Source organism: Natator depressus, chromosome 3 (assembly GCF_965152275.1).
Source record: "Natator depressus isolate rNatDep1 chromosome 3, rNatDep2.hap1, whole genome shotgun sequence".
In the NCBI taxonomy this organism is placed as follows: Eukaryota; Metazoa; Chordata; order Testudines; family Cheloniidae; genus Natator; species Natator depressus.
In genome coordinates this window covers 92,145,374-92,167,123 of record NC_134236.1, presented here as the reverse complement: position 1 = coordinate 92,167,123, position 21,750 = coordinate 92,145,374, and the positions used below count along the sequence as shown (strand labels likewise).

The following is a 21,750-nucleotide window of genomic DNA, read 5'->3' as shown; positions in this document are numbered from 1 at the left end:
ATCTCACTTGCTGACCATGTCAACAACCTCAGAGACTTTGTTTTTGAGGCTTGGTACCATAGCGGCGAAGGGCTCCTTGGGTATCAGCAAAGCAAGAAAATAGCTCAGCTCCAAGAGCAAATATAGGACTGAGAAGGCTCTGGTATCATCTAGCAGAGATGGTCAGTGCAAACAGAATATCTGTACAGTTTGTCTTAACTCCTCTCCCATTCCCCTTATCGAGCTCTTCAGTACCATGTAAGACAGGCTCCATCTACATCAGCACTGCCTGTGAAGTGCTCAGAACCATTGGTACTGTCCTGCAGGGACAAGAATACTGGTCTGTCAGTATCACAGCCTCATTCAGTGCCACAAGTCCACTTGGTGCTACAAGACAAGGTATCCAAAGGACTCATCTGTGACTGCTGAACCAGAGTCTCCATTGCTGGTAGGTACCGAGCATCTCTTGATATTGAGAATCTCAGTCATTGGACTCTTATTCATTCCCAGTACCATCACCTCCCTTTTCAGTTGTAGCTGCCCCGTTAGAGGAATAAAAGGATGATGATGGAGACCTTCGTTCAGTATCACTGATCCCCGTTCCAGGCTCTCCTGTAAACTCATATAGAAACCCCCTTTCTTGAAGAGACTGGAAAGATGTCTAGGGACCTCATCACTTCTGGTGGGGGCAACTCTGGATGCCACCCCCTTCCCCTTATGGTCTTCAGTGGCATATTGGAATCCTATATTGCAGCTTATTGCTGGCAGTTCTCTGGGCCCCTGACCCTCTCCCATCGGGATAATAGGGAGACTCAGGCTTCTCTTCCCCAGCAACAGGAGGAAATGTTCAAGGATCAAGAGACTAGGGCAGATAAAGAAGCTACCTCTCAGACTACCATCACGTCATCTTCACCAGATGAGGCAGTAATGTCGTCTTCTCCAGCTGTGGCTGGCTGGCTGATTTTTTTTGGCAGTTTTAAGACCTCGTTAAACAGATGGCAGACTCTCTACAGATACCTCGTGAGGAGGTCAAAGAATCCCAGTACAAGCTGTTGGATATTTTTCACACTGCAACACCATCCAGAGTTTCACCTCCTATCACTGAGCCTCTGCTGGAACCTGCGAAAACTATTTGGCAAACCCCAGCTACAGTAACATCCATGTGTAAGAGAGATGATATTATGTTCTGACCAAGGACTCTGAGTTCCTATTTTCTCACTCTCTCCATCCTACTCTCTGATGCAGTAAACAAACAAGACAAACACTGTTATAAGTCCATCCTTATGATAGAGACCAGAAGTTCCTGGACCTTCTTGGGAGAAAATCTTACCCATCGGTAAGTCTCTACAATTCCGCATTATGAATTACCAGGCACTGATGGCCAAATACAACTTTACAAATTATGCAAAATTCAGCTCCTTTATTCAACATCTTCCTCCAGACCAAAGGGAACAATTTTAGGCTACCAATGCTGAGGGGCACTTACTGGCTAGGACATTTCTTCAGGAATTGGACATTGATGCTCCAGATACCACAGCCCATTCCATCTCCACAGCAGTGGTGATGAACTAGGCCCCCTGGCTACAATTATCTGGTTTCCCCGGAGCAGTTCAGAATACAGTAGAGGATCTCCTGTTTGATGAGCTGAAGTTGTTCACAGAGAATACCTATGAGTTGTTGAATACTCTTAAAGACTTCTGGGCCACATTGCATTCGTTAGGCATCTGTACTCCTGCTAACAGGAGAAAAGTCAGTAGATTGCAAATAGCTCAAGATCCTCCCAGATGCAATTCTCTGGTTTTCAGAGACCGTTGCAACCTCCTAGAAAGAGACAGGTACCAGAGAAAAAGATCCTCTAACCCACCTGATACAAGTTTACAGCAGGCTTCATCTTTGAAGCATTAGTTTTGATGGGATGGTGGAGGATTCGGACCCTCCCCTCTCTTTATCTTGTCAGCTACAATGATTTGCCCACCTCCCCCCATTTGGGGACTGACTCTTCCATTTCCATATCTCCTCCGACAAATGGGTGCTAGAAATAATATCATTGGGCTGCCCCATCCATTCTACCTATCTCCTTCTCCTCGTTCCCCTTCTCTGTCCTCTTCAGGCACCCTTCTCCTAAGTTCCTACTAAGACAGAAGATAAACCCCCTTTTTTTGTTTAGGATCACTAGAGCCAGTCCCTGCTCAGCAATGAGGAAGGGGCTTCTACTTGAGGCACTTCCTTGTGCCAAAGAAAAATGGAGGGTGGAGACCAAACTTAGATCCAAGACTCATAAACAAACTTATGAGATCTCAAACATTCAGGATGGTGACTCTGGCAGCTATAATTCCTTCTATGGATTCAGGGGATTGGTTTTTGGCCCTCAACCATCAAAATGCATATTTCCATGTAGCAATATGCCCATCCCACAAAAGATTCCTGCATTTTCTCAAAGGCCAGGATCATTTTCAGTATCTGGTACCTCCCTTTTGGTCTCTCTTTGGCTCCAAAAGGGTTTTCAAAAGTTCTGTCGGAGCTGGTTGCCTGCCTGCATTGTCAGTTGATCATAGTATTCCTCTACCTCAACGTTTGGTTGCTCAAGGGTCAGTCGTACAAAGAAGTGTTATCTGCCACATGAAAGGTACTTTCTCTCTTCTTGGGCTTGGGTCTTCAACTGAACACTGGAAAATCCACACTAACTCCAGTTCAGAACATATAATTTATAGGGGCATCCCTGAATTCCTTGGCATCCAGAGCCTTCCTTCCCATGAACAGATTTACGATACTATCAGTTCTTCTTGGATTGCTTGCTCATGTCCATTCCAATGTAGGTATGTGTGTGCTGCATGCACCATTGCTGGAAAGTTTTTCCCTCGGTGATATCCATCAGTTGAGCTCTGGTGCTCCCTGAAGTGCTGCGTTCATGGCACAATATATAGGAACCTGCCACCCCGCCACCCTCTCAGTTTCTTCTTGCCATCAACTCTGACAAAAGGGTAGGAGGGTGGGTTCTTGAATGGGCATGAAAAACACATCTTGAAGAACAAGAGTTATGGAAAGGTTTATAACAGTGTCTGAGTTTTTGGTTTTTAGTGTCCAACAGAGTTAGGAATTTAAGTTCCAAGGCTCATCTTTTGAATATGATGTTCATGTTGGAGGACAAGTACTGAGAGATCAGATATGGAGTGATTGCTTGTGAAATGTGTGTGTGCACAGGTGATAGGGTGTTCATGTCTTTTTATCATTTTTCTGTAGGAGTTCATTCGAGTGTGTTGCTTTTTGTCTGGCTTTCCGCACATGGATGTTGTTGTATTATAAAAATCAGAGATGTGTAGGACTGGAAGGGACCTCTGAAGGTCATCTAGTCCTGTCTCCTTCACTTCAAGGCAGAACTAAGTAATAACTAGACCATTCCTGACTGGTGTTTGTCTAACCTGTTCATAAAAACGTCCAGTGCCGAGCACTGTTCCCTCTAACCTGTGCGCGTGTGCGCACGCACACAGATCCTAAACCCCGTGCACACAGCAAAACACCATGTGCACAAAAATTTGCACAGAAGCACAACAACTTGCACAGAAGAAAATTTTGCGCACACAGCCTGTCAAAAATTAGAGGGAACATTTGTGCCGAGGATTCCACAACCTCCTTAGGCAGTTTGTTCGAGTGCTTAATTACCCTGACAGTTAAGAAATTTTTCCTAATGTCCAACCTAAGCCTCCCTTGCTGCAATTTAAGCCCATTGCTTCTTGTCTTGTCCTCAAAAGTTAAGGAGAACAATTTTTGACGCTTCTCCTTGTAACAACCTTTTATGTGCTTGAAAACTGTTATCGTGTCCTACACCCCTCTCCCCCACCAGTCTTCTCTTCTGTAGACTGAAACCTAATTTATTCAGTCTTTCCTCATGGATCATGCTTTCTAGACCTGTAAATGTTTTGTATTGCTCCTCTCTGGACTATCCCGAGTTTGTCCACATCTTTCCTGAAATGTGGCACCCAGAATTGGACACAGTAGGCCTTACCAGCGGGGAGTAGAGTGGGAAAAATTATTTCTCATGTCTCATTTATAGCACTCCTGCTAATATATCCCAGAATGATGATCACTTTTTTTGCAACAGTGTTATGCTGTTGACTCCTATTTAGCTTGTGATCCACTGTAACCCACAGATCCCTTTCCACAGTACTTCTTCCTAGGCAGTCATTTTCCGTTTTGTATATGTGCAATTGATTGTTCCTGCCTAAGTGGAGTACTTTGCATTTGTCTTACCGAATTTCATCCTGTTTACTTCAGACCATTTCTCCAGTTTGTCCAGATCATTTTGAATTTTAATCCTACCCTCCAAAGCACTTGCAACCCCCCTCCCCACCAGCGTGATATTGTCCACAAACTTTATAAGTGTACTCCCCATGTCATTATTTAAATAATGTATGAAGATATTGAAAGAACCGGACCCAGAACCGATTGCTGTAGGACCCCACTCAGTATGCCCTTCTAGTTTGACTGTGAACCACTGATAAGTACTCTCTGGTAATGGTTTTCCAACCAGTTATGCACCATGCTTATAGTAGCTCCATCTAGGTTGTATTTTCCTAGTTTGTTTATGAGAAGTTCATGTGGGACAGTATCAAAATCCTAAGTAAAGTCAAGATATACCACATCTACCGCTTTCCCCCCCCCCCACCGCCCCGGCCTCATCTACCAGGCTTGTTACCCTGTCAAAGAGAGCTATTAGGTTGGTTTGATATTATTTGTTCATGACACATCTATGTTGATTGATTATTACTTATCACCTTATCTTCTAGGTGTTTGCAAATTGATTATTTGAGCCATTATCTTTCCAGGTACTGAAGTTAAGGTGACTGGTCTGTAACTCCCTGGAATGTCCTTATTTCCCTTTTTATAGATTAGTACTATTTTTGCCCTCTTCCAGTCCTCTGGAATCTCTCCTGTCTTCTATGAGTTTTCAAAGATAATTGCTCAGATATCTCCTCAGTCAGCTCTTGCAAGCTGCAAATTTCTCTTACATTGTGTGCGCTGCAACTTATCAGCACATTCGATCTGCAGCAAACACAGTGCAGCAAGGTGGTAGGGGCAAGTGCCACCTCCCTCACCACATGGGCAGGAGAAGGTCATCAGAGGCAACCTGAACTTGAGAGAGTCTGGTTGTTTTCTGACCTGATCTGAATCTGACCCTTGTAATCTGGTCCTGTCAGATTACAGGGTTTTATTTAGAGGGGTAGAGAGAAGGTTGTGGTGGTGTTATTTTCAGGGGGAGGTGGGAAGGAGTTGCGACGGTTACCTTAATTTTGTATTTCCTGTTTTCCACTCTCCGCATTCTGGAAGGGCACAAGGCATCGTCCTTAACTCTGGATTAACAGTTTTTGAGCAATTAATATCCACTCAGAATGCTACTACAATGATCAGTTTCCTGGCTTTTCACTTAAACCATATCACTCCCCTCTGGATTGGTCTGCTAGCTCCATATTCTTTATTGCATCAAATGCCAACTACTTTTCTTGACTTTTAAGGCCCTTCTAGGCCTATCCCCACCCTACCTATCACTTTTTAAATCGTATTGAAATGTCAAGCCCTGCCTTAGTTCTGCAAGTGATGCCAGTCTCCTGACAATTTTTAAAATTTTCCAACAAGCACCTTGATGCTTTCTTCCATGCCACCTCTTATATGTGGGAAGAGATCCCTGTAAATATCTGCAAGACTTCCTTCAGATTCATTGTCTTCCATCAAATTTCTCTTTAAAACTCCCCTTTGGCAGGATACCTACAGAAAACTGTACAGTGATTAGGCAGCTGGTTTAATGCAATATTTAAAGTCATTGAACTGACTACTAGATGTCTAAGAATGAATGAAACTCTCTTGTAGGATTTTGAATAAATATATTCTTGCTCTGTCTCGGATCTGGTAAGGTCTGAATTTGAGTCATTCACCTGTTCCTGGGGTTCAAAGTTTAATTTAAGTGGATACATAATTCCAAACAGTACTACAATAAGCACTAGAGAATAAAGAACAGAAAATAGTTATTAATATATAGTAGGAGAGTGTTGGAGAACTTATGTGAGCTTGCATGTTGTACAAAAAATGGTAGTTGTGAGTTGCTATCTTTAGAGTGAACATACCTGTAGAAGTCTGATTCTGACTTAGTCACTGATCTGATCCTTTCTTTCCTCTTCCCTATTCTTTCCTCTGTCAGTTCTCCATCCTCACAGCTGGCTCAATCATCCCTGAAGGGCCAGAATTGAATTGGGAAATATGTCAGTAGAAATGGCACTGCCTGTCCTTTGGTTCACACTTGCTGGTGGTTCCAGCACTATATCCACTATCTATACCATATATACATTTTGATTAATTTTAAAAAAATCTTTGAGTGCACACACACAGTACTTGAAACTTATTTTTTGTTATCATTCTAAAGCCCTGGTATCCAGGTTAAATATTTTAAAGGTATAGAACAGCCAATATATTAGCTCAGGGCGGGCAAACTACGGCCCACGGGCTGGATCTGGCCTGTCAGGGCTTTGGATCCTGCCCATGGGATTGCCACCCCTGTGGCACCACAGGCCCCGCGCTGCTCTCGAAAGCAGATGGCACCATGTCCCTGCGGCCCCTGGGGGAGGGGGGACAGAGGGCTCCGTGCACTGCCCTCGCCTGTGGGTACCACCCCCCGCAACTCCCATTGCCTGGGAATAGTCCAGGTAAGCAGTGCAGTGCTCCCTGTTCTGAGCCCCCTGCCGCACCCTACGTGTACTCCAAACCCCTGCCACACCCCATACCCCTCCTGCACCCCAACTCCCTGCCCTGAGCCCCCCTCCCGCACTTTTCCCTGCACCCCAACCCCCTTCCATGAGCCTCCTCGTACACCCTGCACCCCTCCTCTGCCCCAGCCCCTTTCCCTGAGCCCCTTCCTGCACACTGCACTCCCTCCTGCACCCCTACTCCCTGCCCCAGCCCTACATTCATGGCCCTGCATGCAATTTCTCCACCCAGATGTGGCCCTTGGGCCAAAAAGTTTACCCATCCCTATATTAGCTAATATACGTGGGAAGTAGTGACTTTAAAAATAAATAATATGTCTATTCTGTTTTAAAAGAAAAAAGAACAGATCTATTAAGCATAACTAGCCTGCAACATTTAAAACAAAATTAAATAAGATTTTTAGGTTTTTCAATTAGAAGAACGAATACCCAAAATGTTGTTCACTCTGTGTAGTAGAAAATGGGACAGGATTTAGGAAGAAATGAATTCGAATATGGAGGTATGGATGAAGTCGAAGAGGATTTTTGAAGATGAGAATGAAAAGCTTGAACTGAATGCTTAAAAACAAATAGATATAAGACAGAGGGGAGAGATGTATTCACGAAAGCTTATGCTCAAATAAATTTGTTAGTCTCTAAGGTGCCACAAGTCCTCCTTTTCTATTCACAGAGTAGTGGGAGAAGAATGTTATTCTTTCGAACAGCCTGAAGGTGGGAGTCAAAAGACAGGGAGAAGCTGATGACAATTAAGTTATAGTAGTAGAGGTGGGAAATTACAAGAAGGAATTTTAGTAGTGGTGATCGAGAGAAAACCACTAGTTTCAGAGATTCAGAAGGTGCTGGGTGGGGGGACAGCAGGATTTAGCAAGGACTGATCTTCCCAAAGGGCGTGAAGCTACCTTTCTCAGTGCCGCCTAGAGGAACTGGGCCCATTTGCAAGGAAAGTGCATGCTACACCTTCTTCAAGGATGGCAAGGTGGCTGCATTCTGTGGATCTCTCACAGCCCACCGAAGCATTACTAACTTCAAGTATTACAGAATCATGAATCTGAAAAAATCATGAGATTGGCTTAAAATCATGAGGTGTTATATAACAATAAAGGTTGGGTTATTTGCCTTCTGGGCCTTGGCCATTTAGAATCAAATCCTGACCCTATTGAAGTCAGTGGGAGTTTTGCTATTGACTTCAGCGGGTCCAGGATTTCTCCCACATTTTCAAGCTTTTCACCACAACTATGAGAGCTAAAAGCTTGCTATTTTTCAAATGAAAGCTAAAAGTCTTGCATAATCATATGAATCCAGGAGCTGGGGCTTTAGGAAAAACACCAAATAGTTTGAAACTCTTCATAAAATGATGAGAGTTGGCAACACTGCAGCCCCTGATGGTGGGATCTATGATAATAGTACTGCCTGTGCTTTTTTCTGGATCTATTAGATTTGTAACATGTTAATGTAATATTTTTAGTTTAATTTTTTGCTGTTTGTTTTAAAATACACTAAACTAAGTTAATCGCTTCTTACGAACTATAAATAGCATCATGGCTTGAAGGGTTAATATGAATAAAAATATCTGACTAATATAACAAACTGAACTCTAGTGAGAAATTTAGTAATTCAAGGGAATAACTTAAATGACCTGCTCTTCGTCAAAGCATCTTTTTAAAAAATCTTCTATAATTTTGTAATATGGGAAAAACAGTGACTCACTGATGTATGTCGTACTGTGATTTACAGACAACATTTTAGAAAGTAACTGGTATCAACAATAGCTTTAAAAAAATAGTTATGAAACCATGCTAACATTTACCTCGGGATGTTCCAAACCTCACTAGACTAATTAATACCTCATCGCAACCTTCCCCAACCTACCCAACGGAAATACTGTTTTTGGTTTAGCTGAAATTTTTTTCCTATACATTTTTTAAATCTGTGTGTAAGGTTTGGATACCAGCAGAGAAATTTAGCTCTCTACTGCAGAACAGTCTTCAGACTAAAGGGAAATGATCAACAGATTCCCAAGTATATAGTGTATTAAGTAGTTAAGCCTAGGGGGCATGAAAGTATGGATTATTGTTGCCAAGTCTGTATCTATCAGGGTTCATTGAAGCCTCTTGACTAGCCAGTTTTCCTGGCCAATGTGTTTCTGGAATATTCAATAACAGAAAGGTTAAATGATATAGAGCGGGGGTGGGGAGATGGGGTCTTGAAGGGCACCACAGATGAGAGCTCTGGAGTCTGAACTTTTTCTTATAGTGGGTTGAGAGAGAGAATCTGAGAGAGTTCACAATTTCCCTCCACCCGTGGCAAGTCTTTAAGACATGATAGCAAAACCTCATAATTAACCATGTTGAATGCTGTTGAGAGATCCAGCAATACGAATGGTGACGCCACCAGTTCTAGAACATCATCCACTAGTGCGGTGGTTCTCAATCTATTTACCATTGTAGGCCACATCCAATACTACCTGGCCCTGAGGATGTCACATGGGCCGCAGCTGTGTGCTGATTGGGCCACAGGTTGAGAACCATTGTGCTAGTGTGACTAGTGTCATTTCTGTGGCACATCAGTATAAAAAATCCTGGTAACGATGAGACCAGGATACTGGCAGAGGTCGGGTATAGCTGGAGGTTTTTTTCTCTAGTTTTGTAATTACCTTGCCCAAGCTCCCATTATTGAGCACTGGGAAGTAGTTAACAAAGTCAGTTGCATGAAGCAATTGAACTGGTTGGACTACAACGTGTTTTTAGAGAGAATGATAAGTTGCCTTTTTCAAAGGATTCATTGATTATGTATATTAATAGCTGGCCCAGGTGCTCATTCACAAGGCAGAGAAGGGAGGCATCAGATACGCATGCGGTGGTTTGGACTTGCCTCAGGGACTTCCTGATGAGTCAAATGGTCAAGTTGAGAATGGTGGTGGTCTGATGGTGGTGGTATTAGTTGGCTCTGGTGGTTGTGCTGTACAGAAAGCATCTCTGATTCTGGGGATCTTTTCTGCAAAGTACATTGAAGTTAATTGCAGCAGGAAATACTGGAGATAAGAATGGACAGGAGAGAGAACCTGGATTTGTGCTGGAAATGGCCCATCTTGATGATCACTTTAGATAAGCTATTACCAGCAGGAGAGTGGGGTGGGAGGAGGTATTGGTTCATGGTGTCTGTGTATATAATAATGTCTTCTGCAATTTCCACAATATGCATCCGATGAAGTGAGCTGTAGCTCACGAAAGCTCATGCTCAAATAAATTGGTTAGTCTCTAAGGTGCCACAAGTACTCCTTTTCTTTTTACTCCAAGTTAAGACATTTATTATTTTAGTTGTCATCTGTGAGACTTTATATGAAGAAGTTTTGTTTAGAAACAAAGTAGACACAGTAATGCATAACTTAACATCGTCTCGGTTAATGTTGTTTTGTTGTTACGTCACTGATCTATTAGAGAACAAGCTCATTTAAAGTTTTGCAATATTTGCTTATAACATTGTTTGTTTTTTGGCCATGAGGGCTTCAAACTAGGGTGGGCCAGCAGCCCCCCTGTTAGCTCCCCTCCACCACCCCCAGTGCCTCCCGCCTGCCAGCAGCCCCACAGATCAGCAACTCCCCCCTCCCTCCCCATGCCTCCCACCCACAGCAATCAGCTGTTTCGCGGTGTTCAGGAGGCTGGGGGGAGGAGAAGGGGAGGGGAGTGAGGACGCGGCACACTAGAGGGGAGCAGGTGGAGCAGGGCAGGAAGAGGTGGGGTAGGGGTGGGGCCTTGGGGGAAGGAGTGGAGTGGGGGCAGGCCTGGGGCAGAGCCGGGGGTTGAGCACCGCCGGAACACATTGGAAAGAACAGCAAGAGGAGCAGCCGGATGATCCACCCTCTTTCACCCTCTGACTCCACCACCTCAACCAAGCTTCACAATCATCATTGCTGAGTACAGTATTAAATGGTTTTGTTTAAAATTGTTTAAAACATACGCTGTATATAATAAGCTCACTTTGAACGCTTATGCTCAAATAAATGGTTAGTCTCTAAGGTGCCACAAGTACTCCTTTTCTTTTTGCAAATACAGACTGACACGGCTGTTACTCTGAAACCTATGTATATAATGTCTTTTGTCTGGTGGAAAAAAAATCCCTGGAACCTAATCCCCCCCATTTACATCAATTTTTATGGGGAAATTGGATTCGCTTAACATCATTTCACTTAAAGTTGCATTTTTCAAGAACATAACTATTATGTTAAGTGAGGAGTTACTGTACATATATAATGAGTGTGAAAAGAAGTGTCGTACTATTTTAGGCATTGTGTCTGAGTGGAGATCCAGTCAGTTATTGCTCACGATAGTGGGGAGTACTGTTCTGCAACTGAGATAGTGTTATGGTAATAAAGTGCATGTTACTGAAATATAGATATGAAATTCTCCATGAAAGGATTACGTTATTATTTATTTGCATTCCAGTAGTACCTAGAAGTACTAACCAAGACTGCAAGTCATTGACATATGCACAATAAGAGTCTCTGCTCCCAAGAACTTGCATACAATCTGAATGAATAGACAAGACAGACATGGGACACCAATTAAAAATAGGGAAACCAGCTTGCTGAATGTGGGGCAGGCCCTTGCGGATTAGTGATTCCTTAATAACAGCAGATACAAAAGGATTTTATTAGTATGTGTGTGTGGGGGCAGAAATTAAGATATTCGAGACAGTCAGGAAACAGCTTGTATGCTGCGAGATGGTTAGAAATAGAAGCTTTCAGCTTAAGGTGCTAAGGTTCTAAAGGTTGAATTACCTACATATAGCTTTGCTGTCATATTTATCATTTTATTCAAGATGAACAGGACCTGTATACATAGTGTATCTAAAATAGACTAGAAGGAAGTACTGTGAATCTGTCACTAATTTCTCACCCAAAACAGGAGTTACCTGCTGTAAACCCCCAAACCCTACGTACTGCTTGCACACAACAATATTAATAGTATAATATGAAAAAGCATATAGATCTTGAAAGTACTGTCTCTTCTTTTTAAATTTTTTAATAAAGCATGTGCCCCATTCCACTTGACATTGTTTTTTTCCCCCTTCTGTTTTGAATGGAACTGAAACGGACATGGATGTTTACATCTTGATAGTGAAGTGGTGCTGTCAGGGTTCCCTCCCCACTCTGAACTCTGGGGTACAGATGTGGGGACCCGCATGAAAGACCCCCTAAGCTTATATTCTACCCGCTTAGGTTAAAAACTTCCCCAAGGCACAAATTCCTTTCCTTGTCCTTGGATGGTATTGCTGCCACCACCAAGTGATTTACACACAATTTCAGGAAAGGGTCACTTGGAGTCCCTATTCCCCCAAAATATCCTCCCAAACCCTTTCAACCCCTTTCCTGGGGAACCTTGAGAATAATATAGCAACCAATTGGTTAGCAATGTGAGAACAGACCAAACCCTTTGTTTTTTAGGACACTGAAAATCAATCAGGTTCTTAAAAGAAGAATTTTATTGATAAAGAAAAAGTAAAATAATCACACCTGCAAAATCAGGACGGAAAGTAACTTTACAGGGTAATAAAAAAGATTTAAAACACAGAGGACTGCCTCTGGACTCAGCTTCACAGTTAGTTACAAAAACTGGAATAAAACTACCTCTTAGCATAGGGAAAATTCACAAGCTAAAATAAAAGATAATCTGACGCATTTCCTTGCCTTACTTACAATTTTTGTAATCTTAGATGAATCATTTCAGGTATGTTTTCAGGAGATGTTGTCTTTGCCAGGTCTCTCTTTCCGTCTGGAAAGGGAACAAACAAAGAGAGCACAAACAAAACCTCCCTCCTCCAGATTTGAAAGTATCTTCTTTCCTTATTGGTCCTTTTGGTCAGGTGCCAACCAGGTTATTTGAGCTTCTTAACCCCTTACAGCTAAAGATTCAGTACAGCTGCCCAGGAGGGATTTTATGCTACCCATATCTGTATGTTTATGACAGGTGCATTTTTGTGTTATTTTTTAAATAAAGTAAATAAAGCCTCTAGATTTTTAGAATTCAAAGGACTTCTCCCTATATTACAGAGGTCCAAACCGTGAACATATTTCTGCACATGTAGACCTGGCTAGAGCTTTGTGATTCGGGTGGGCTCCACAACTGCAGATGGTTGCTTCAATCCAGGGGGGAAGGCCCCCCTGTTCTTTGACTGGAACTGCTCTGAGCCTGCTTAGACCCTCCCTAACCTAGAAGCAGAATATGGACTGACACACACTCTCTCTCTCTCTCTCTCTCTCTCTCTTTTTATTTGCATGAGTCCCTTGCCTCTTCCTAGGCCTCTGGACTCCACTTTCCCTTGGTTCATTTTTGAGGACTTCCAATATAACTCTTACTTGGAAAGAAAGAGTTTGTGTTGTGGATCTGTGTCCTTTCTTGTCTCTCTTCTCTTCGTGTCTCTTGACTCTTCGAACCATGCTTCTGAAATGTCCCTTACACAGCTACATTGTGAGGGGTTAGGTGTAAATGCTTATTTAATATTTAATGCAGGTTGTTTCAAAACTGTGTACTTGATTTGTAACTATTAACACTATTACTAGAGCTGGTAAAAAAAAATTCCATTAGCGCTTTTCTGTCAAAATACTGATTCAACAGAATTGAAATGCTCCATAGGAATGTATCAATTCTGTCAAAACTTTTGATGGAAACTAGGAAGGCTGGCCTGCCTGGTTTTCTGTTAGCCTGCCTGTCTCCCTAGGTGGCATGCCGCCTGTCTGGTTTGCCAACTGGGCAGCCAACAAACTCTCAAACCTGTGCAGCCAGGGAGCTGGCAAGTCTGGAAAGCCCAGCAGCACACCCACCAAGCAGCTCGCCTGCCTGCCAAGCAGCAGCATTTGGTGTGTCCTAAATGAAATATTTCCGAATTTCAGTCCTGTGAAAAATTCGAATTTTTCAACTTGATAAAGAACAATTTGTTTTTCAAAATCTTGACATTTTACAAGGGACAGAAATTCCATTTCCCAATCAGCTCTACTGTTTACATGATATACATTATTCTGTAGCAGAAAAATTCTTATCCAAATTGCAAATCTTTTATATTAATATTTGAGTGTTCTTGGGTATATCCAGTATTCCTTGTCTTCTGCAGTACTTGCATATGACAATGCCAAGTGAATATTTGCCAGCAGAATCACAGTACAAGAAGCACAGCAATGCTCTTTAGCTCAAATGTATAAAACTTCTGTAATATCTGGTACAAAAGGCCTATGAAGTCTCATTCCTAAAATGTATGGTGCTCTATTTGTGTCATGAATGTGTGACTATTTGTGACAGCGTGTCAAAATGCTTAGAGATTATTTTTTGATTTAGCAATAAGTCTGAATATACCTTTAATAAAATTCTGTTTTAAACTTGCAGGTAATATATGCTTTAAACACTAAGAATGATGAACATGAAGCTGCTATTCAAGCCCTCAAGGATGCTCATGAAGAAGAAATCCAACAAATTCTTGCAGAAACAAGAGAGAAGCTCTTACAGTATAAGAGTAAAGTTGCTGAAGAAATGGATCTTAAGAGAAAGATCCAGGTTTTGGAAGAGTCATTGGAAGATCATAAAAAGATGAAACATCAAGCCTTGACAGAATTTGAAGCTTACAAGGACAGAGTTGAAGATATGCAGCTTTGTGCAGAAGCCCAGCATGTCCAGCGTGTAGTAACTATGTCAAGAGAAGTAGAAGAGATTAGAAAGAAGTTTGAGGAGAGGCTACGAAGCTTTGTACAATTGCAAGTACAATTTGAGAGAGACAAACGCTCAGCTCTGGAAGACTTGAGAGCAGCACACAGATTGGAAATTCAAGAACTTCTGAAAACTCAGCAGAATCAGAATGTTACTTTAAGTAAGGGGCAAGAGAAGCTAGAGGAGTTGCACAGGTTGGAACTGGAAGATTTAAACAGCAAAGTTGAAGAGCTAAGACTGGAGAGGAAAAAACTCATTGAGGAGTATGAAGGCAAACTCAGCAAAGCTCAATCCTTTTATGAACATGAACTTGATGCTTTGAAAAGATCTCAGCTCTTTACAGCTGAAAGCCTGCATGCCAGCAAAGAGAAAGAAGTGGAGCTAAGAAGAGAGTTTCAAAGCCAAGAAGCTGTTTTACGGAAGAACCTTGGGAAACTGAAGACTGAATTGCAGATGGTACAGGATGAAGTGGGTAGTCTGCGAGAAAAATGCCAAAAGCTTCAGGTAGCACTCAGTACAGCAGAAAACACTGTTCAGGTGAGACTGACAGCACATCATTCTTTTAAGTTCCAATGTGTTTAATAGAAATTAAACTAACCTAAAATATATACAGCAGTGGCAAATCATTAGCACCTATGTAGGGCCCTACCAAATTCACGGTCCACTTTGGTCAATTTCACGGTCATAGGATTTTTAAAATAATAAATTTCATGATTTCAGATATTTAAATGTGAAATTTCACGGTGTTGTAATTGTTGGGGTCCTGATCCAAAAAGGAGTTGGGGAGGGGAGTGTAGCAAGGTTATTGTAGGGGGGGGGTTGCCATCAGAGCTGTGTGTCCGGAGAGCGGCAGCTGTTGGCTGGACACCCAGCTCTGAAGGTATCAGCACCTTCAGCAGCAGTGCAGAAGTAAGGACGGCATGGTATGCTACTGCCACCGTAACTTCTGTGCTGCTGCCTTCAGAGCTGGACCCTTGGTCAGCAGCCACCACTCTCTGGCTGCCCAGCTCTGAAGGCAGCAGCGCAGAAGTAAGAGTGGCATGGTATTGCTACCCTTACTTCTCTACTGCTGGCATGGCTCTGCCTTCAGAGCTGGGTGTCCTACCAACAGCCATTGCTCTCCAGGCGCCCAGCTCTGAAGGCAGCACAGAAGTAAGGGTGGTAATACTGCGACACCCTCCCCCCCCAATAATCTTGCAACCCCCCTACAACTCCCTTTTGGGTCAGGACCCCAAATTTGAGAAATGCTGGTCTCCCCCGTAAAATCTGTATAGAATAGGGTAAAAGCACACACAAGATCAGATTTCACGGTCCGTGACGCGTTTTTCATGGTCGTGAATTTGTTAGGTCCCTACACATATGTTAGCTTTGAAAGTTAAGCTTTTGTCACCAGTACTTGGCTGGCTGTCCACCTTTCAGCTATTTTACTGATGTTCTACTCCCCGGTATTACGGTATAGGAATTGAAGTGCAGAAAGTTCCATTGCAGATTAGAGAGCACACAGTCACATGAGCACTGAGCAGTGGCTCTCCCTCAGAGCTCACCATATTAGAACCCAACTTCATCTTTTGTTTTTAAAAGGGTGGGTGACTGGCTCCAGGGCAAGGGAGGAATGAGGTGGTCAGTAGCTGGTAAAACAGGTCTGATTCTGGTATACTGGTATCATTGCTAGAAAAGTTTGGGAAACACTGATTTAGAGTGTATGGTGTGTTGCAAACACTTACACATATGAGTAACCTCACACAAGTGACTAAATAGTCTATATTGATGTATAGTTGGACTATGAAGAAAATATTCCCATTTTGCTACATTATATTTGTTACTGCGGTTGTTATTTGTGCCAGCTGTTATCTAGTATTTAATTTAAAATATGTTCAACAAATACATAATTTTGTACAAAGAAAATGGGAAAGGTCACTCACTGTGGTGTGACGATGAGACCTATTAATCAACTTTTCCTATGTATACTTCTTGGACACATACAAGAGGCATTCACAAGTAATGTCTCAAATACTGTACACATTTTCAGAGTTGTCCTAATGCTGTTTTCGAAAGCTGCTCTAAAATAAGATATGAAGCCTCAGAAGCATAAAACAGGCTTTTGGGGACCAGAGGGTTGAAAGATTTCCTTCTATGATGGAAGGAGGCATAGAGTTTTGTAGATTGGGACTAGAAGAAATGATTCTATGGGACTTTATATGCCCTTTGGTAGCTTTATTGGGGACTTCCCCCTTCAAGTGTGATAGTCTTGTAGAAGAGATCAGTCAGCTTATATTTGCATTCATCATAGCACTCAACCCCCAAAGCCAGGTGTATCCATTCTGCACTGAAGCCCACATGGAAAATATGAAGGATCTTAGGGTCAGTGTGGGAACATCAAAGGTGTGAGCTAGCCTAGGTGAAATCTGAAAGGAGACCTAAACTTTTATGGTCTGGTTCAAGAGGAGGTCTCTCCAGGTCCACTTGCAGGGTGCAAGACACACAGAATGAATAGAGATTCTGGAGGCAACTGCTGTGAGCTCATAAACCTTATGAAAAGCCAGATCTGCCATTTTATCAGTGGGCTCCTAGGGGGATAAAACATAATGGAAGAATGGCTTTTGAGATGCAGATGGTGGTGGGGCACATTTTGTGTCCACTCCATGGATAGATAATATTCTGTTGGGGTAATCAAAGAGACTGGGTTCTGCTTTGCCATCAGATCTGGGTTAGTGGATCTCCTTCCAGACATGACAGCCCACTTGCTAAGCTTCTCCCATATATTACAGGTGCTGGCTCCCTAGGACTCTGCCCTACTTTTTCCCCATTGAGACCCCCTGATCTCTGCATAAGACTTGGATGCAGAGTGAAGAATTGTCTTTTAGTTTTCCTCTGCCTAGGATTCATGGCTGATACAGAGTTTGGAGTCTCAGTTTTTTCCGTCTTCTCCTTTCTCCTTTTTTTATTTAAAAGGCCTAAGAGAAAAGAAGCATGGGGAATTAGAAGGTAGTGAAGAGGAGGCAAAGCAGAAGGACTAAGGCAAGAATTCCATGCTTTCAAGGCAAAGAAGGCAAAGGAATTAGAGAGGGGGAGTTATATTGTGATTTTTATAAAGGGCAGTTCTAACTCTGTCTTTGGCCTCATAACATAAACTCTCCCTGATTCTCCCATGCCTCCTATCCCACAAGAGGAGCAAAGGGAGCATATGGAAATCCTATTTATTATGGATAGATCTGGCAGTACCACCTATCATTAAGGTTGCCTGATACTTCCCATTATAACACCCTATTTTCTGTTGTTTATACTTGTGCTAAATTTCGGGCTGAAATTTTCCATGGTAGGTGTCTGCCTCCGTCTGATTCTTTTGGGGGAATTTTAGCTAAAGCCATTCAGCTGTTTCCAAAAATGAGGTTAGGTGAAAATACCTAATTTTCCATGTCATAAAATAATTCTAACAGCTATTTTGTTTAGATGGTCTAATGACTTGAAATTTGGCAGAGAGGATTCCTTTGTGTCAGGTATATGCCTTTGATCTCATATGAAAATCTGCTCAAAGTTGGCCAAGTTATAAGCCTTTGAAAAATCTCAGTTTGCATGTGCTAAATAGAGACTTGTTAGAACTTCACAGCTAAAATCTCTTTAGATTCTTTGTGCACTGAGCATGCTTCAGCTCCATATGATGAGGCACATGAGGAGGAGGGCCTGGGACTGGGAGTTAGGGAGTATTGACAGGAGAGATTATTGGAGGGTGGGGTTGGGAGGAAAGGGGAGAGATTGTATGGGGACCCAGGAGGGGAGTACTGGGACTGGCTGGGCAAGGAGACTGGGGACAAAGAGCTGGAAGGGGAAACTGGAGTTGGCAGGTCAAGGTGACTAGAGTGAGGTGGAAAACTAGAATTTGGACAGGAACCCCTGAGGGAGAGTCTTGGACTTGCTGGGCAAGGAGACTGCGACTGGAATGAGAAGCCTGAATGGAGACTGGGACAGGGACAGGTTCCCAGGGCAGAAGGGGTCAAATTTAGGGGAATTGGGCATAAGGATCTGTGATCACTAGCACACACTCCCCTCTAATGCCTGAAATGGAACTAAAGAATCGTGAATCTCACTAATCTTCTGATGTCAGCAAATATCTGTGAAGTCCACTGAGAAAGTGTGTGTCTCATTCCCCTCTGTGAAATTGTCTGCTGTCCCAGAATCCATCAGTGTCTTCTGTGGTGGAATTCTTTAGGGCTCCCCTGGAACACGGAGGTGGACCTAGACCTTAAGGTGCAGGAAATGTTAACCATGCCTGGGGGATGCCTCAGTGAGAAGTTAGGAGTGTGTTACCTCAGGGTTTGTGCAGGTCAACCCCTTCTACAGGGCCTTGGCATGGTAGTTTCCAAAATTGCATCATGCTGGAGCTCAGATTGGGCAGTAGGAAAGACCAGGCCAGATCCCCCACAGTAGAAACACAGCCTCTGGCAACGACGGTGCTCTTTTTCCTCAGGTGGGCAATGTCCAGCTGGACGGGTTCAGGGTACAGGTTGTACACGGGTATTGAGGGGCGCTGGTCAGCTGGTGATACAGACCCCTTCTTTTCCTCACGTCATTCATGCAACTTCTTGTTGTGTATGACTAGGTCAATGAAAGCATCTAGTTTGGTTGGGGCACCCATATGGGCTAGTTCATCCTTAACCTTCTTGTGTTGCCCCACCAGAACTGGTAGAGGTGGACCGCTTCATTCCATTCAGTGTTGGAGACCAGACATCAAAAGTGGGCAGCACAAGAAGAGGCCAGTCCTTGCCCCTGCTGGAGTTTGCACAGGGTCGTCTCTGCCGAGTGGGCACAGTGGCGATTGTCAAATATGACAGAGAATGCTTGGAGAAAGGCATCCCAGTTCAACAGCATTGATTTGCTCATTCAAGTAGGGGTGAGGCCCACTCTAGTGCATCTCCTGTCAGGAGACTAATAATGAGTTCTACTTTTGCTTGATCAGTGGGATAGGACTGGGGGAGAGCAGAAATAGCAGGTGGCATTGGTTAACAACCCCCCTGAATTTTTGGCTGTCCCCATTAAAACATTCTGGGAGGAGGACTTTGGGGATTGGGTCCTGGCTGCAGTGTGTGCCCTTAGTGCAGTATTCTTTGCTGGGCCACCAGCTCTCATAGCATCTGGTTGTGTGTGGCGTGCTGTGCCAGTTGGGCCCGTAGTGCCGGGTTTTCCTCATGGAGGTGGGTGGATTGCCTTCACAGAGCTTTTTTCTCTCTTGTGAGCTGTGATAATTGGGCTCGAAGTGCAGGGAGATACTCCTGGGAGTGGTCAGCCCATTCAGGCATCTCCAGTACTCTCTGGGACAGGCTGGACAGGGAGTGGCTCGCTGTCTCCATGTTCCCCCAAGGTAGGTATTCTCCATAGGCTAGGGTGGTCCAGGAAAACTGTTAGGAGCTCAACAAGGGCGCTCAGGGCCAAGGGTCAGAGCAGGTGCAAACCTGAGGCTGGGAGTAGTAGAAGAGTTCGTAGTCAGGTCCAGGTCGGGGTCGATACTAAGGGTCTGAGTCCAAGTCAGGAGGCGAAGTTCAGTTAAGGTCAAGCCAGGAATTTAAGAGCAAGGAGCCGGAGTGTCATGGCAGCTACAGAAGATCCATGCTGTTGTCTGGACACTTCCTGAAATGCCCCTTGGGCTTATATAAGGCAGGGAGCCAACCAGGAGCCATGGAACTGCTGTCTGTCAAACCCTTGAGGTGGAACTTCCAATGGTCTGTATCCACAGCAGGTCATAGGAAGAGCTCAGATCACTGATATTGAGAAGTACTGAAAGATACTTTCCACCAGTACTGATTCACCTCCCAGAGTCTACATACCCTCCTTTCACATTTTAGACGGTGACTTGCTGTCTGGTACTGATGCTGTGTACTCTTTGAGGTACCGAACAATGTTTTCAGCCTGTACCAATTCTCTGTTGCTGCCTCACCAGCCTCCCTTTCTAACATTAGTACCAATGCAAGTAGAGGTCTCTTGCCAGGGCCTGGTATTGACCCAACCACTGGTACCAGCACCACTTGCCCCCTCAGGGATACAAGGGATGATACCTCATCAGACTCGGCGGTGTCTCTAAAAGGTTCCTGTTCCTTCCAAGCTCCCTCTTTCAAGGCTCACACTAAAAGAGAAGCTCCTAGAAGGAAGCACACCTGGCTATCCTGGCAAGGACAGCCTTCAAGTCCTGTCCCCTTTCCCTTATGTCCCCCACAACGGGCTTATTGGAACCCATGAGCTCTATATGGTGATCTTTACAACAGGGTACCATCTCAAAAGAGGACTCGTCAGGAGCATCAGCCATACCCGCAGGCCCTGCTCCACAGGTACATCTCTCAGAGCAGAAGTCAGTAGGAAAGGAAGAAATGATGCCCTCCCACAAGACCACCTTCTCACCAGATGAGGGTGTCATGGCTTCCCCACGACCTTACCCTGATAAGCCTTTCAAGACTGTATTAAAAGGTTAGAGAGCATGTTACAAATTCCATTGGAGGAGATACAGTTAGCCTAACATTCCTTGTTGGTTATCCTTCATACACCTCCTTGGGGCATGGGTATGTTTAGTAAAAGTCATGGACAGGTCACGGGCAATAAACAAAAATTCACGGTCCTCTGACCTGTCCATAACTAAATCTTGGGGGGCTCTAGGGATGCCGCTGGTGCTTGGGCAGGGCACATCAGAGCACCCACTGGTGCTGGGGGGGAGCTCCGGGGCATCCGCTGCTGCTCTGGGGCACCCGCTGGTGCTGGGCCGGGGGGGACTCCAGGGTGCCTGTTGGTACTGGGGAGGGATGGTCCAGGGTGCCTGCTGGTGCTCGTGGCGGGGACTTTGGGGGCACCCACTGGTGCTTGTCGGTGGGCCCGGTACCACTGCTCAGGGGGCAGCCTGTGACCGCTGTTGCTGCTCACCACAGGAGTAACAATCTATCAGTTCCAATCTTGGTTCCGATGTGTAAACCAAAAGACAGGCATTTACCATCATTACCTTCAACAATGAGATCAAACTCTGCACCCATATCCTGTAGGGATCCAACATCCACGGTGACCAAGGACATATCGGATCTGACGGCCCCAACCACCAATTCACCCCGGGGAGGTCTGAGATCTGTGTCTCCCCGGAGAAAGTTTTTGCACTCCCTTATCCTCAGCCTTCTCTTCTCTCGAGTTAAACCTTATTTAAAAACGTCATTATGCTGGAGGACGATATCACCTTGAGGACATGCGGCCACTCTCCTCTTTACATCCCTGAACCTGAGTACCCATCCATCGGTACCAACGGTTCCACCTGTTGATTGAAAACCAAATTTCTCATCACATGAGTTGGAGGCCCCAGA

The 21,750-nt window shown here is 44.0% G+C and overlaps 1 protein-coding gene across 10 annotated transcripts in view; it reads left to right on the top strand.

The window, feature by feature from the left end:
* The window catches only part of FAM184A (family with sequence similarity 184 member A), a 168,952-nt gene that overhangs the window by 44,159 nt on the left and 103,043 nt on the right, over nt 1–21,750 (top strand). For all 10 annotated transcript variants that reach the window (XR_012638821.1, XR_012638822.1, XR_012638823.1 and 7 more), the window contains exon 2: nt 14,108–14,962. Coding sequence is in view for 7 of the 10 variants with exons in the window: in XM_074948319.1 (XP_074804420.1) it covers nt 14,108–14,962 (855 nt within the window). In the remaining 3 variants the exon portion in view is untranslated. The remainder of the gene's footprint in view (nt 1–14,107; nt 14,963–21,750) is intronic.